General features: G+C 40.6%; 1 protein-coding gene across 3 annotated transcripts in view; it reads left to right on the forward strand.

The window, feature by feature from the left end:
- Window positions 1-453: 453 nt before the first annotated feature.
- Bank1 (B cell scaffold protein with ankyrin repeats 1) overlaps window positions 454-16,484 on the forward strand; it is a 230,998-nt gene continuing 214,967 nt past the window's right edge. Inside the window, exon 1 of one of the 3 annotated variants that reach the window (XM_085677666.2) lies at window positions 454-665. In XM_085677666.2, the coding sequence (XP_085533792.2) occupies window positions 596-665 (70 nt within the window). In that variant the 5' untranslated portion in view covers window positions 454-595. The remainder of the gene's footprint in view (window positions 666-16,484) is intronic. The other 2 variants (XM_085677665.2, XM_048456824.3) reach the window with 2 other exon arrangements.

Genomic DNA, 16,484 nt, shown 5'->3' on the forward strand with positions numbered 1-16,484 from the left:
TTCTTTTTGACCTGGCCCCATTTCTAAATTAGAGCAGGAATAGGGAACATTTTTCCTATGGAGATGAAAGTCAATCAGTCCACAACATGTGGGCTTAGCCTGGTTTGGACGAAGTGAAATATTACAACTTATATACCTTTACGTCTCTGTTCCTCCTATCTGTTCCTCTATCTGTATCTATCCCTCAGTCAAACAGTTTCCTCTCTGGAGGTATACTTCCGGTGTCCCTGTCTTACAGGAAGAAGGGGCAACCCAGAAGAATGTAGCAGGGAAAGCCAGAATGGGAGAAGGCGAGCTGCAGATCACCTGAGTCTAAAGGCAGACTGGAAGAGGGTATATGATAAGAACTTAAGAGAACTCTCTGAAACCCATGTAGCATCAAGCCATAAGCAGTTTCACTTCCCCCAGCGAAGCCATGCCATAGCTTTGTGGCCTGAGTACCGGGGCTACACTTCCGGAAACCTCGGACCACAGTACCCAGGGTGGGAAGCAAGCTGCAGGGCCACAACCCAGCAGAGCTCAAGGTCTGCAGGGGAAGTTGCAGGCAGGGACCCTGCTGCTGCAGTTCCCAGGCCTCTGGCTCCAACCACCAGCAATGCTTCATGTGGCTTCTGGCACTAGGGGCAGCAGCCAGGACCTGCTCACCGCTGGCCCATCGCCTCCAGGTGGGTGGTCTTGCATTTGCCAGGGCTGTGGGTGGAGGGTTCAAGATGAACCTGGGACCCTGCTGAAATTAAGGGCCGCCAGAACACTTTGTCCTGGAGCCACCAAGATCAGGGTATCTTTAAACCTGTTTCCCCCACATCTGAAGGGCATCTCTACCAGGCCGCTGCTTTGATGGATGGGAGTGGGAAACACAGCCGGTGGGGCGTGTACTTCCTATTCTAGCAGCTTTTAGCACCTGCCTGCACAACTTCTGACGAGCTAGAACTTTCCCGAGTGCTCCAGGCAGTGTCCAGACAATTCTAAAACCATTTTGCACATTGCCTTAAAGCTAGGTCCCATCTGAAATGTATACAGATGGAGCGAATTGCCTCGTCTGTTACATCCTTGCCATTTTACCAGCCTTGTGCGGATCTGTGCCTCCCTGGAGCCATGAGCTCCTAACTGAGAAAAGGGAAAGGGGTCACTTTGGCTGAATATGTCAGTGAGTTTCTGCTTTCAAATTAACGTTAAGGTGGTTGTTTTGAGTTCCTTTTGGTTTTATTTTCAAACGCATTTGTGAGCCCTATAATCAGCCTTAAAAACTGTTAGCTTTGGAAAAGAAATTTCACGAGGATATCTATCTTATAGGAAACGTTCCTGAGGAGAAATGCAGCAAGAAAAATACAGCCTGAAATTCTTTTTATGTACTAAGGAGAATTAAATTACTTGTAACATTTTTTAGGTAGTATCATTTTTTTTTGCTTCAGTTGCTTTAGGGTATAATATACTTTTAATAAATGTGAACAGCTGCTTTTCATTTAAAATGGGAAATGTACTTAAAATAGTGGACAATGGCATGAGATGAGTTAGGACCAGTGGTGGGGGGACACCATGTCATTTTACATACTAGACACTGACATTCTTCAGCAGTCGATAGCTTGGGGTCTGTGACAATGTAGCCTCTCTAAGGAAATACACAGAAACCGACACTCTTCTGGACCCTGAGCAAGTGACCACTTTTGTAATTTTAGTTTTACCATTGAGTTGGAAGCCTTTTGTTTCACTGATATTCAGGTTAATTTATGGAGACAGTGGTAATTCTGAGCAACAGGCTGATGTGACGCACCTTCTATGTCCTGCGGAGTATTCTTGCTCCTCTGTGTTCTTTTCCTCGTCTCTTTGTTCTTTCTCAGTATAATAGTAGTGCTTGCCTCAGTTACTTCCTTATGGATGTGAAAGTTCCCCAGTATGGAGTACTATTTTGACATTAGCCCAGTCCCACTCCAATTGTGCACGTAGTCTTTTAAGAAATCCAGTTTTCTTTTTCTTAGTCAGGTTTGTCATTATACAGTTTTGGAAGTGTACACAATGCATACACACCAGTCTCAGCGTCCACCTCCCTGTCCTCCTATCAGACTTCCTCCCCATAAAGCTCACTTTCATATTCATGCCTATGGCTTTCATTTTGTGACCCATAGATATTAACCAAGTTCCATGTAAACATGAGTTTGGAGCAACCCTTGGTGACTGGCAAGTCTCTAGTGGGTACCCAATTCAAGAAAGTGATTTCCCATCTCCCCGAAGGAGGGTCTCACAGGGCCCCTTTACTTCTTACCTTATTTATTAAGTGGTGAGATCTTCATACCATGGAGTTGACATTAGCTTAGTGTGGTACGGGGGCTTAATTCATTCAAAGACTTCCTTTCTGAGGAAAAACTGCTCTTCAGAGAGATGCTTCTCGTGGTCACACAAGAAGTAACTACCAGGAAGTCATCCAGTCATCAACGCATGAGCCACCATGTGTCTCCTCACTAGAGTTATGTAGCAATAAGTGTAAAGTGGTAACCATGAAGACATGTCCTATGATGACCACATCCTGACATCAGAACCCTGCTCCCCATTAAGTATCCAACTAGTCCTTCAGTGATGGATGGTAAGGTTTAATAACCAGTACTCAAGCAGACTGCACACAATGTACAAATAATGGGAACTGGATTTAGAATGTGTCTTTTTTTAATTAATTAATTAATTAATTTATTTATTTATTAAAAATTTCCACCTCCTCCCCACCTCCCTTTTCCCTCCTCCTCCCCACCTCCCCCTCCCTCTCTAGTCCTAAGAGCAGGGTTCCCTGCCCCGTGGGAAGTCCAAGGTCCTCCCCCAACCATACAGGTCTTTAAAGGTGAGAAGCCAAACAAACCAGGCTCCCACAAAGTCAGTCCATGCAGTAGAATCAAAACCCAGTGCCATTGTCCTTGGTTTCTCAGTCAGCCTTCATTGCCAGCCACATTCATAGTGTCCATTTTGATCACATGCACTATCACTCCCAGTCCAGCTGGCCTTGGTGAGCTCCCATTAGGTCAGTCCCACCGTCTCAGTGGGTGGACGCACCCCTTGTGATCCTGACTTCCTTGCTAATGTTCTCCCTCCTTCTGCTCCTCATTTGGACCTTGGGAGCTAAGTCCAGTGCTCCAATGTGGGTCTCTGTCTCTACCTTCATCCATTGCCAGATGAAGGTTTTATGGTGATATGCAAGGTATTCATCAGTGTGGTTATGGAACGAGGCCAGTTCAGGCACCCTCTCCTCTGCTGCCCAGGGAACAATCTGGGACCTCTCCTTGGACCTGGGAACCCCTCTAGAGACAAGTCTCTTACAAATCTTAAAATGGCTCCCTTAATTAAGATATTTACTTCCCTGCTCCCATATCCACCCTTCCTCCATCCCACCCATCCCATTCCCCCAAGCTCTCCCGAATCCTCCCCTTCTCCCTTCTCTCTACCCATCTCCCCTTACATCCACCCCCACACTCCCATGCACCCAAGTTTGCCTGGCATCCTTGTCTACTTCCAATATCCAGGAGGAAAATTATATGATTTTCTTTGGGTTCACCTTCTTATTTAGCTTCTCTAGGATCACAAATTATAGACTCAATGTCCCTTTAATTATGGCTAGAATCCACTTATGAGTGAGTACATACCATATTCCTCTTTTTGGGTCTGGGTTAGCTCACTCAGTAAAGCGCTTTCTATTTCCATCCATTTGCATTCAAAATTCAAGATGTCATTGTTTTTTACCGCTGAGTAAAACTCCAATGTGTATATGCTCCACCCCTTCTTTAACCATTTTTCTATTGAAGGACACCTAGGTTGTTTCCAGGTTCTGGCTATTACAAATAGTGCTGCTATGAACATAGTTGAACAAATGCTTTTGTAGTATGGTTGGGCATCTCTTGGGTATATTCCCAAGAGTGGAATTGCTGGGTCCTGAGGTCGGTTGACTCCTAGTTTCTGGAGAAACTGCCACACTGATTTCCACAGTGGCTGCACAAGTTTGCATCCCACCAACAATGGATGAGTGTTCCCCTCACTCCACATCCTCTCCAGCATAGGCTATCATTGATGTTTTTGAGTTTAGCTATTCTGACAGGTGTAAGATGGTATCTCAGAGTTGTTTTGATTTGCATTTCCCTGATTGCTAAGGAGGTTGAGCATGACCTTTAGTGTCTTTTGGTCATTCGAAGTTCTTCTGTTGAGAATTCTCTGTTCAGTTCAGTACCCCATTTTTTAATTGGGTTAATTAGAGTTTTAGTGTCTAGTTTCTTGAGTTCTTTGTATATTTTGGAGATCAGACCTTTGTCTGATGAGGAGTTGGTGAAGATCTTTCTCCCAATCAGTAGGTTGCCTTTTTGTCTTAATGACAGTGTCTATTGCATTACAGAAGCTTCTCAGTTTCAGGAGGTCCCATTTATTCATTGTTGCTCTTATTTTCTGTGCTACTAGGGTTCTACCTAGGAAGTGGTCTCCTGTGCCCATGTCTTGTAGACTACTTCCCACTTTCTGTTCGATTTCTGTTTAACCTAGCTATGGTTTAACAGTGTCAGAAGGGGGACCCTTCCTCTGATTCATTCTAAAGCTAATGCTTTTTAAAAGTTTTTTTTTTTTAATAGCTACCTTCTTTAGGAGCTATTCATTGAAGTCAAAATTATATGTCCGGTACTTTAAAAAGTTTTAGTTAGCATTATTTGTTGTGGAAAACAGAAATATTAAAGATTCAAAGCTATGTGTATCCCCACCCGTCATGTGCTCAGATCTTAGCCACAGCATTTATGAAGTGAGGTTTCCTACATCTCTCCCTCTAAATCAGTGAATTTGCAGCTTTTCCTGCCACTATGATTTGGATCTGCCCTACTAAGCAAACCCCTGGTTCTACTCTGGTACTTGACAAAGCTTGCTTTCTCTGGAGCATCCACAGGTTCTGATTAGGTCACTTCTGCTGAGAAATAAAGAAGGAAACCCCTTTAGACAGTTTTTACTTAAACATGAAATTATTCAGTAATGTATAATTACTAGAGAGGTCAGGCCTAAGCATCAGCGTGTCATGGGGTACTGGATGAGCAGAAGGACTTTCTACTGCAATACATTAGTGGGCACTGCCCACCTCTGAGGCCTCCGGATGCAGGCTCTCCCAGGCCTGGTTCCAGCTTCCTCACTTCCCTTCTGTGATCATCAACAACCTCTTTCAGTTGTTATCAAAAAGAAAAATCTTGGGAAACAATAACATATATTTGGAAGGGTTGTGGGGTTTTTTTGCGAATTAAAAGAGAAAATATAAGAGAAGTCCTCTTTAGGGTATATAGATGTTATTTTAATTCTTGTATCATCATCATTCAATAGTGCTGTATTTACATATTTAAAAATTAAGTTCTTCCTGGGTTTCATGGTACAGGCTGTTAATACCAGCTAATGGTAGACAAGGTAAGAAGCCAGTCTGGGCTACACAAACAGAGAAACAAAAAAAGATAAAAATTTATGTTGGGAAGCCTTTTTGTCTGGTCTGGAAGCCAACTTAATGACTAAGCAATTTGAGAGCTGGAAAAATTAGAAGGTATGGCTTCCTGTGTGAGATACTGCCACATCTGTGGGGAAATGATGTGGTTAGAAGGATCCACAATGAGAAAACCAAGGGCACATGGATGCAAAGAGCATGAAACGGAAGCAGTTTTCACAGAACTAAACCATGAAAGGAATTTAATAGGTCAGAGCGAGTGAGCAATCTCCTTTCCCTTCTCAGGGAGTACCAGTTGTAACCCAATTTAACTAAGACACCATATAGGTAAAAGTAGGTGTCAAAAATTGTACAATATTTTGATTCCTCAAATATTTTGAATTATTTAAAGAGGAATAAGCTGCTTTCTCAAAATATTTACTGCTGGTTTGAGAAGTTTTCAATCTAAGCCAGGCATGCTGGCACGTGCCCTTTAATCGAGAACACAAGGGAGACAGAGGCAGGTGCATCAGTTTGAGTTTGGGGCTAGACTAGTCTAGGCATTGAGTTCTGGGCATGCTAGGACTTCACAGTGAGCTCCTGTCGTTTAAAATATCAAATCTAAAGTACGTACGGAGCATGACATGTGTGTCAGGAGGGTAGGGGTGGCTCAGTGGGTGAAGACTCTTGCCAGCAAACCTGATGACCTGAGTTTGCTATCTAGAACCCACGTAGTGGAAGAATGGAAGGAGAGAAGAGACTCCAGCGAGTTATCCTCCGATCTTCATAGACATGAACCGTGGCGCATGCGCACAGTGCGCCATGAACCGTGGCGCATGCGCACAGTGTGCATGCACAGAAACAGTGTAAGTGTAAAACCACAAAAAGAGAGAATTGGAAGTAAGGAGTGCCATTCTGGTCAAAAATGAGTTGTATATGTTAATAGTTTACCTGATTGTTGCCCAAGCCTCTGAGTTGCATTTGTTATTTTATTACATTATTTTTAGATTAGCAAATGTCTTACAGTGATTTAAAAAATAACTATGAAATAAGAATGGGGGAAAATATTTTCTCGGCATCCTTGTTAAAACATAGGTTGTTATTTGACATCATATGCAGTTAACTTCTAGATATGTAAAACGGCATCTGTGTTTTACTGCAGACGTTCGGATGATCCAGATGCTGAAACCTGTCAGATACAGGATGGGACTGGCTGTGTCCCTTAGAGAAAAACAAAAAGCACCTTAGACTTTCACACTACAGAAACTCCTTTGTTGGTTCCAGCATCATATATGGAAATCTTCCACAAAAACCAAACCCTTCCACAGTCATGACTAGTATAATTCCTCAGGCCTTCTAGCCTTTCCGGAACTCCGTGTGTATCTTCTGCATTAGAACAAGTTATGTCTTACAGTGCTGTGTATTACAGCTTTTGTTCTTTTAAGCTCTCCTGCCATGTTTGTTTGCATATTAGCAGTTCCCTTGCTCTGTTTTCTTACATTCTGCGCGTTCTGAGCCAAAAAGTACAAGAACCATTCTTGGAGGCTCGAGAGATGACTCAGTGGTTAAGAGCACTGTCTGCTCTTCCAGAGGACCCGGGTTCAATTGCTTGCATTCACATGGCAGCTCATGACTGTCTGTAACTCTTGTCCCAGGGGATCTGATACCCTCACAAAGACATACATGTGGGCAAAGCACCAATGTATGTTAAATAACAATAAATAATTAAAAGAAAGAACTGGTCCTGATTAGGAGTTCCGTCTGTCCTCCTCTCCTCCTCTCCCTCTCTCCTTCTCCTTCCCATCATTCTCTTCATCATTCTTTTCTTCCACCCCTCTTTCTTCTCTTCTTTCCTCTTTATGGTCTGATACACTCTGAAGACAGTGCTTTATTCTTTTCTCAAAGTAATTCTTGTTCATTTTTATCCCATGTTCATAACTAACTTCCAGAGGAATAGGACAGTGTTAAGAAAGCTTGAAAAATTTGGCCTCCTTTCAACATCCATTTAAAAGTCACATGAAATGGACATCATGTGACCTTGATCATGGACACTAGCATCTACTCTGAACAACAATTTGTGTGGTTTACTATGAATACACTGTACCTTTTAAACCATTAAAATGAAACTTTTAAGCCCTAAGCTGCCATGCTTCTAGGGGCAGTGAAGAAGCACAGAAGGGGTGAATCTAAGGCACTCAGGCTGCAACTATTAGCTCTCCTGTCACTGCCAGAGAACTCTATAAGATTTATGCAATTTTTTAAAAAATTGATTGATCACATTTTATTGGGTTTAAATGGACATAGCTTTAAATCTTTAGAGTTAATTAGGTTTTTTATAAAGGGGAAAAGAGATATAAAAATTGTGATGGTGGTGAGATCTTATGGTATATGTTTTGACATTACCAGGGGATAGAACCTCACACCAAACCCTGACACTCTGTCTCCTACAATATTTCTTCCCCTTCTCCTACAATGTTTCCTGGTCCTTAGGTACAAGAGTGTTTTATAGATGCACTGGTTGGTTATCTAGTGCCAAACAGCCATCCCTGAAAACATGAATACAAGAAACATTATACTGATATAACAGGTTATATTTAGGAATATATGTATATAGATATATGTGCATGTAATAACAATTAGTGAAAAAAGGCCATGAATTTGAAAGAGAGCAGAAAGAAGTATATGGGAGGGTTTAGTGGGAGAAATGAGAGAGAGAAATTTTTCAAATTAACTATAATCACAAAAAGTCACACAAATGAACAAAAAGAAATATCAAATAATTGTAATGGTGAGATACAGAGATTTGACACAACCTGGAATCACCTGGGAAGAGTCTCATTGAGGGCTTACCTAAATTGGGTTGACTTGGGAAACTATCTGTGGAAGATTGTTGTGAGTGAATTGAGGTTGGAAAACTTGTCCATTGTGGGTGGCATCATACCCTAGGTATGAGGTTCTCAACTGTATAAGAGTAGAGAAATTTAGCTGAACCCCTGCAAGAGATCACTCATTTCCCTCTGCTTTTGATGTGACTGTTTGAAGTTCCCACTGTGACTTCCCCACAATGATGGACTTTAACCCAAGATTTTAAACTGAAGTGAGCCTCTTCATATGCAAGTTGTTTTGGTCAGGGTATTTTGTTCATGCAAAAAAAAAAAAAATGAAACTAGCAAGAAAATTACAAGGCTCATGATATAGGAAACCAAAAGGTTCATGAGTCACTCACTCCAGTGGGAAGGACTGACAGCAGCTATGACTTCAAGGTTGAAGCTTGAATAATATTTGAGTTAAGATGTTGAGTAGATGATGATATTAAGATCATGGATATCACAAAGATAGTTTAAACCAAAGATAGAAAATTTGGATAAATATGATACTTGTGTATATCAACATTTTATACTTGATAAATCCTCAGGAGAGATAAACTTTAAAGAATTGAAAAGATATAGTTTGACTCATAATTCTAAAAGTTCCACATGTTTAAATCGACTTCATGTATCTTGTGGCACATGTCCTACTTTTTCTGTTGACAATTTAAGAGTTTCAAGTCTTATGTTGAGTTCCTTGATCTGTTTGGAATTTATGTATGTATGTATGTATTTACGTATTTGGAGGGTGAGAGATATGGATCTAGTTTCATTCAGGCTAATCTGTTGAAGATGCTGCCTTTTCTCGAGTATGGGTGTTTGCTTGCTTGCTTTGCCAACCGCATCAAAATTTAGATGACTACATGGCAAAGGAGGTCACGGCCCATAAGAGGTAATCTACTGTTTCTCTAACAACATATAGCCACACTGCCTTCTAAGTGTGTATATTTATTCTCATAATCTCATGAAGTTTTTTACCTTAGAAAAGCCTTATTTGGGGCTGAGTAGTGGCCAAAGCAAGACTCAAAACACAATAAAGTGCTGAGAATAAGAGCCCTAAATGGAATATCTGAATTACCAACTTCAAAACCTGGGGGTATTATAGAAGTGGGTACAGAAAGGTAGGTCTGTGGGATGGGGAAGAGGACTAGCTATTATTTCATCAGGACCATCTCGATCGTGAACAACAGCAGGTCTGACCATCTTTACAAGACATGAAAGGAGAAAGATTGGGAAGGGACAAAACAGTCAGAAGGACAGGGATGTGGACAGAAGACAATGGGTGTGAGTGAATTGTGATCACAGTACAGTGTTTACAAGTAAATCTATCAGGAAATTTAAATGCTGATGAAATAGAAGGAGGGTAAAGAGGTAGCTACTAGTGTTAAAATGGCTTAACGCAAACAGAAGTCTAAGATGACAGCTCTCGAGTTTGTGACCCATGGCAATCAATCAGACAGTGATGTCACACTGCAGTCAGAAGAGGGGGCTGAGGAATGAACTGCGGATGAGAAAATGGCAGTGGCTAATGAGGATTCCTTTTCTAATACACAGAGAGGCTCAGGAAATTGTGCGAGGCATGCCCATGAGAAAAATGTCTTGTGGAAGCCTTGCACAGTTCCCAGAACAGTTTCCTGTAGTTAATTTTTATTTACTTTGACTGATTGAACTGAAATATGACTACCAAGGAAAACTGTTTGATCAACTCCTACTAATCCATTCGCAGGCAGTAACTGCGTGTGATAATCACCCCAATATCCAGCTCAATAAAGCCAAAGGTCTGACATTAAAGAAAAGTGATATTATTAAGATCTGTGACTCCAGTATTCCAAAACTGCTGGGGCCCTGCCAGTGACAATCTTCCCTATGGAAACTTTCAGAAAGAATTCCATCAATTCGAGGAAGAATATATTCTCATGAATAGAATTTTTCATATGTCTAAGTATTCTTGTTCCACTGTTGTCTTTACATCTCTTTTATTTTCTCTCATGATTCCGGAACTCCTTTTCCTCCTTTTCGACCTCTTTTTCTTTGGAGATTTTTGTGGCATGGCACACTGTTAATTGCTCCGTAGTTGTACTTCCTGTAGATAATCCAGGTTAGAGTCCCTACACTGCCATTTCTATTTCATCTGCTCACAGGCCTCAGCTCCTCACTGCATCTTTTCCCACCATGATCACTCATCTTTTCCCACCATGATCACTTGATCAGAAGCTACAACTCTGAATAAATCTGCCCAGTGATATTTATTCCTTGCGTTTGGATCCAGAGGCGAATAATGTTGTCTTAAACCTCATTTGGTGAAGTCAGTGATTCTATGTTTAGGTAAATCTTGTTACGTGCTACATTAAGAGAGGATTAAAAAAAAAAAAACAGTGAGCACAAAATTGTATTCCCTCAAAAGGAATCATATCACAGTTCTCCTGTAACTGAATGATGTAACCTTATGTATTTCGTACCTGCCTGTGGATACAAACCTCTGCTGTGTTGCTGTAGCGATTTAGAACTTGAAATGTGCCTTTCTTAAGTTGGAATATGCCATAAATATTAAGTAAAGCTTTCATGGACAACACAAAAAGGTGCAGTTTCCCACTAAATTTTATATTGCTTATATGATAAAATTATGTTTTGAATTTACTGGATCACATAAACATATCATGAAATTCATCAAATTGATCTCCTTCCCTCCTTCTGCTTTGCTTTACCTTAAAAAGGAACTAATTCATTTTAAATGCCAATTAAGTCCTCTATTTATATTAATACATTTGGGATGATTAAACTGATGTATGTATATATTTATGTTGACTCAAATGTGGTATCTGCACATGCTTGTCTGAACAAGGTGGTTTTTTTTAAGAATGTGATTCTTTTATATCTGAAATGGTTACCACATATTTTATAGGAGCATTGTAACCAAATGCAACAATGTATGTAAACACTCTGCAGCATACACAGCAGATGTTTAACAAAGAACAAATATTTCTTTGATCCTGGAAGAGTGATCAAGTCTGCTTTTACTAAAATGTCTCTCTCAGTACTTAGGTATCATGTGTATATGTAACTGAGGACTGATATCCTCATATAAATATTTTCTTGTGTTCTTTTTTTTTGAGAAAGTAATTTTATTAAATTATAAAAGTTTCCATTTCTGCCCCTCCTCCCAACACCCTCCCAATCCCCCCACTCCCTCTCCTCCTCCCTCTCCATCCCTAAGAGCAGTCAGGGTTTCCTGCCCTGTGGGAAGTTCAAGTTCCTCCCCCCTCCCTCCAGGTCCAGGAAGGTGAGTGTCCAAAGAGACTGGATCCCCAAAATCCAGTATATGCAGAGGAAACAAGTCCCAGTGTCATTGTCAATGGCTTTTCAGAAAGACTCCAGGCCAGACACATTCAGAGAATCCGGCCACATTCAGAGAATCTGGTTGGATCGCGTCCTCGTTCAGTCCCAGTCCAACTGGCCTTGGTAAACTCTCATTAGATCCATCCCCTTGTATCAGTGGGTGATCGCATCCCTCGCAGTCCTTATTTCCTTTTTCATTTTCTTCCTCCTTCTGCTCCTCATTTGGACCTTGGGGTGCTCAGTCCGATGCTCCAATGTGGGTCTCCTTCTGTATCGTCATCCATCGTTGGATGAAGGTTCCCTCTGGTCTTGCCTCCTTTGCTCATGTACTCTTTCCTTCTGCTTCTCGTTTGGACCTAGGGAGTTAAGTCCAGTGTTCCAATGTGGGTCTCTGTCTCTTTCTCCATCCATCGCCAGATGAAGGTTCTATGGTGATAAGCAAAATATTCATCAGTATGGTTATGGGCCAAGGCCGGTTCAGGCACCCTCTCCTCTGTCCAGAGAACAATCTGGGGATTTCTCCTTGGACCTGGGATCCCATTTATAATCAAGTCTCCTGTAAACCCTAAAATGACTCCCTTAGTTGAAATATATTCTTCCCTGATCCCATATCCATCCTTCCTCCCTCCCCCCCCAACCCAGTCCACCGAGCTTTCCCCATTCCTCCCCTACTCCCTTCTCTCTAACCCTCTCCCCTTCCAACAACCCTCCCACACCCCCCAATGCACCCGAGGTTACCTGGGACTCTTGTCTATTTCCAATCTCCAGGAGGATAGCTACATGAATTTCATCAGGTTCACCTTCTTATTTAGCTTCTCTAGGATCACGAATAATAGGCTCAAAGACCTTTAATTATGGTTAGAAACCACTTATGAGTAAATACATACCATATTCCTCTTTTTGGGTCTGGCTTAGCGCACTCAGTAAAGCGTTTTCTATTTCCATCCATTTGCATGCAAAATTCAAGATGTCATTGTTTTTTACCGCTGAGTAAACTCTAGTGTATATATGTTCCACACCTTTTTTAACCACTCTTCTATTGAGGGGCACCTAGGTTGTTTCCAGGGTCTGGCTATTACAAATAGTGCTGCTATGAACATAGTTGAACAAATGCTTTTGTAGTATGGTTGGCCATCTCTTGGGTATATTCCCAAGAGTGGAATTGCTGGGTCCTGAGGGAGGTTGACTCCCAGTTTCCTGAGAAACCGCCACACTGATTTCCACAGTGGCTGCACAAGTTTGCATCCCACCAACAATGGATGAGTGTTTCCCTCACTCCACATCCTCTCCAGCATAGGCTATCATTGGTGTTTTTGACTTTAGCTATTCTGACAGGTGTAAGATGATATCTAAAAATTGTTTTGATTTGCATTTCCCTGATTGCTAAGGAGGTTGAGCATGACCTTAAGTGTCTTTTGGCCATTCGAAGTTCATCTGTTGTGAATTCTCTGTTCAGTTCAGTATCCCATTTTTTAATTGGGTTAATTAGAGTTTTAGTGTCTAGTTTCTTGAGTTCTTTGTATATTTTGGAGATCAGACCTTTATCTGATGAGGGGTTGGTGAAGATCTCTCAGTCCGAAGGTAGCCTTTTTGTCTTACTGACAGTATCCTTTGCTTTACAGAAGCTTCTAAGTTTCAGTAGGTCCCATTTATACATGGTTTCTCTTATTGTCTGCGCTCCTGGGGTTCTGCTTAGGAAGTGGTCTCCTGTGCCTATATCTTGTAGACTACTTCCCACTTTCTCTTCTATCAGGTTCAAAGTGGTCGGATTAATGTTGATGTCTTTAATCCATTTGGACCTGAGTTTTGTGCATGGTGATAGATATGGATCTATTTTCATTCCTCTACAGGTTGACATCCAGTTATGCCAGCACCATTTGTTAAAGATGCTTACTTTCTTCCACTGTATATGTTTAGCTCCCTTGTCGAATATCAGGTGTTTGTGGGTTAATACCCGGGTCTCCTATTCGATTCCATAGGTCGACTTCTCTGTTCTTATGCCAATACCAAGCTGTTTTCAATACTGTTGCTCTGTAATAGAGTTTGAAGTCAGGGATGGTAATGCCTCCAGAAGTTCCTTTATTGTATAAGATTGTTTTGGCAATCCTGGGTTTTTTGTTTTGCCATATAAACTTGATTATTGTTCTCTCAAGGTCTGTGAAGAAGTTTGATGGGATTTTGATGGGAATTGCATTGAATCTATAGATTGCTTTTGGTAGAATTGCCATTTTTACTATGTTGATTCTCCCAATCCAAGAGCAGGCGAGGTCTTTCCATTTTCTGGAATCCTCCTCAATTTCTTTCTTCAAGGACTTAAAGTTCTTGTCAAATAGGTCTTTCACTTCCTTGGTTAGAGTTACCCCAAGATATTTTATGCTATTTGTGGCTATCATGAAAGGTGATGTTTTTCTGATTTCCCTCTTTGCTTCTTTATCCTTTGTGTATAGGAGGGCAACCGATTTTTTGGAGTTGATCTTGTATCCTGCCACATTACTAAAGGTGTTTATCAGCTGTAGGAGTTCTTTGGTAGAGTTTTTGGGGTCGCTTATGTACACTATCATATCATCTGCAAATAATGAAAGTTTAACTTCATCCTTTCCAATTCGAATCCCCTTGATCCCCTTATGTTGTCTTGCTATTGCTAGAACTTCAAGAACTATATTGAAGAGGTATGGAGAGAGTGGACAGCCTTGTTGTGTTCCTGATTTTAGTGGAATGGCTTTGAGTTTCTCTCCGTTCAATTTGATGTTAGCTGTTGGCTTGCTATATATTGCTTTTATTATATTTAGGTTTGATCCTCGTATAGCCAATCTCTCCAACACCTTTACCATAAAGGGGTGTTGAATTTTTTCCAATGCTTTTTCAGCATCCAATGAAATGATCATATGGTTTTTTTCTTTCAGTTTATTTATATGATGGATTACATTGATAGATTTGCGTATGTTGAACCAGCCCTGCATCTCTGGGATGAAGCCCACTTGATCATAATGGATAATTTTTCTAATGTATTCTTGGATTCGGTTTGCCAGTATTTTATTGAGTATTTTGGCGTCAATGTTCATGAGTGAGATTGGTCTGTAATTCTCTTTCTTTGTGTGGTTTTGGTATCAGGGTAACTGTAGCTTCATAAAAAGAGTTTGGCAATGATTCTTCTGTTTCTATATTGTGAAATACATTAAGGAGTATAGGTATTAGCTCTTCTGGGAAGTTCTGGTAGAATTCTGCATTGAAACCATCTGGTCCTGGACTTTTTTTGGTAGGGAGATTTTTGATAACAGCTTCTAATGCTTCACGACTGACAGGTCTATTTAAATTGTTCACCTGTTCTTGGTTCAACTTTGGTATATGGTACTTATCTAAAAAAAAAAAAAGTCCATTTCTTTAACATTTTCCAACTTTGTGGCATATAAACTTTCGTAGTTAGATCTAATGATTCTCTGAATTTCCTCTGTGTCTGTGGTTATGTCCCCCTTTTCATTTCTGATCTTATTAATTTGAGTGTTCTCTCTCTGCCGTTTGATTAGTTTGGCTAGGGGTTTTTCAAACTTGTTGATTTTCTCCAAGAACCAGCTTTTTGATTCATTGATTCTTTGGATTGTTTTCTCTGTTTCTGTTTTGTTGATTTCAGCCCTCAGTTTGATTATTTCCAGTCTTCTAGACCTCCTGGGTGAATCAGCTTCTTTTTTTTCTAGACCTTTCAAGTGTGCTCTTAAGTCTCCAATGTGTGCTCTCTCCGTTTTCTTTAATTGGGCACTTAGTGCTATGAACTTTCCTCTTAACACTGCTTTCATAGTGTCCCATAGGTCTGAGTATGTTGTGTCTTTGTTTTCATTAAATTCAAGAAAGACTTTAATTTCTTTCTTTATTTCTTCCTTGACCCAGGGGTGATTCAGTAGTTGACTGTTCAACTTCCATGAATTTGTTGGTTTCCTGGGGGTAGCACTGTTGTTGAATTCTAACTTTAATCCATGGTGGTCTGACAAGACACAGGTGGTTACTAATAATTTTTTGTACCTGTGGAAGTTTGCTTTGTTACCCAGTATGTGGTCAATTTTCGAGAAGGTTCCATTAGCTGCAGAGAAGAAGGTATATCCTTTCCTATTTGGGTGGAATGTTCTATAGATGTCTGTTCAGTCCATTTGATTCAATACCTCTAATAATTCTCTTATTTCTCTGTTAGGTTTTTGTCTGATTGACCTGTCCATTGGTGAGAGAGGAGTGTTGAAGTCTCCTACTATTAGTGTCTGTGGTTTGATGACTGCCTTGAGTTCTAGAAGTGTTTCTTTTACATAAGTAGGAATTGTGAAATACATTAAGGAGTATAGGTATTAGCTCTTCCGGGAAGTTCTGGTAGAATTCTGCATTGAAACCCCCTTTATATTAGGGGGCATAGATATTCAGGATTGAGACTTCCTCCTGATGAATTGTTCCTGTTATGAGTATAAAATGTCCATCTCCATCTCTTCTGATTGATTTTAGTTTGAATTCAATTTTGTTGGAAATTAGAATGGCCACACCTGCTTGTTTCTTAGGTCCGTTTGCTTGAAAAACCTTTTCCCAACCCTTTACTCTGAGTAGATGTTTGTCTTTGTGGTTGAGGTGTGTTTCTTGTAAACAGCAGAATGTTGGATCCTGTTTTCATATCCAATCTCTTAGTCTGTGCCTTTTTATAGGTGAATTGAGTCCATTAATATTAAGTGATATTAATGACCAGTGGTTATTGACTCCGGTTATTTATTATTTTATGTTTGTTTGTTTAATAGAGTTTGTATGTGTCCCTTCTTTGAGTTAAGCTCATGAAGGCTCACTAGATGTCTGAGTTATTGTAGGTAGTGTTGGCAATGTTGGATTCCTTGGGTTGTGATTTTCCT

The sequence above is a fragment of the Myodes glareolus genome, chromosome 17 (assembly GCF_982192425.1).
Source record: "Myodes glareolus chromosome 17, mMyoGla1.1, whole genome shotgun sequence".
Taxonomy (NCBI): domain Eukaryota; kingdom Metazoa; phylum Chordata; class Mammalia; order Rodentia; family Cricetidae; genus Myodes; species Myodes glareolus.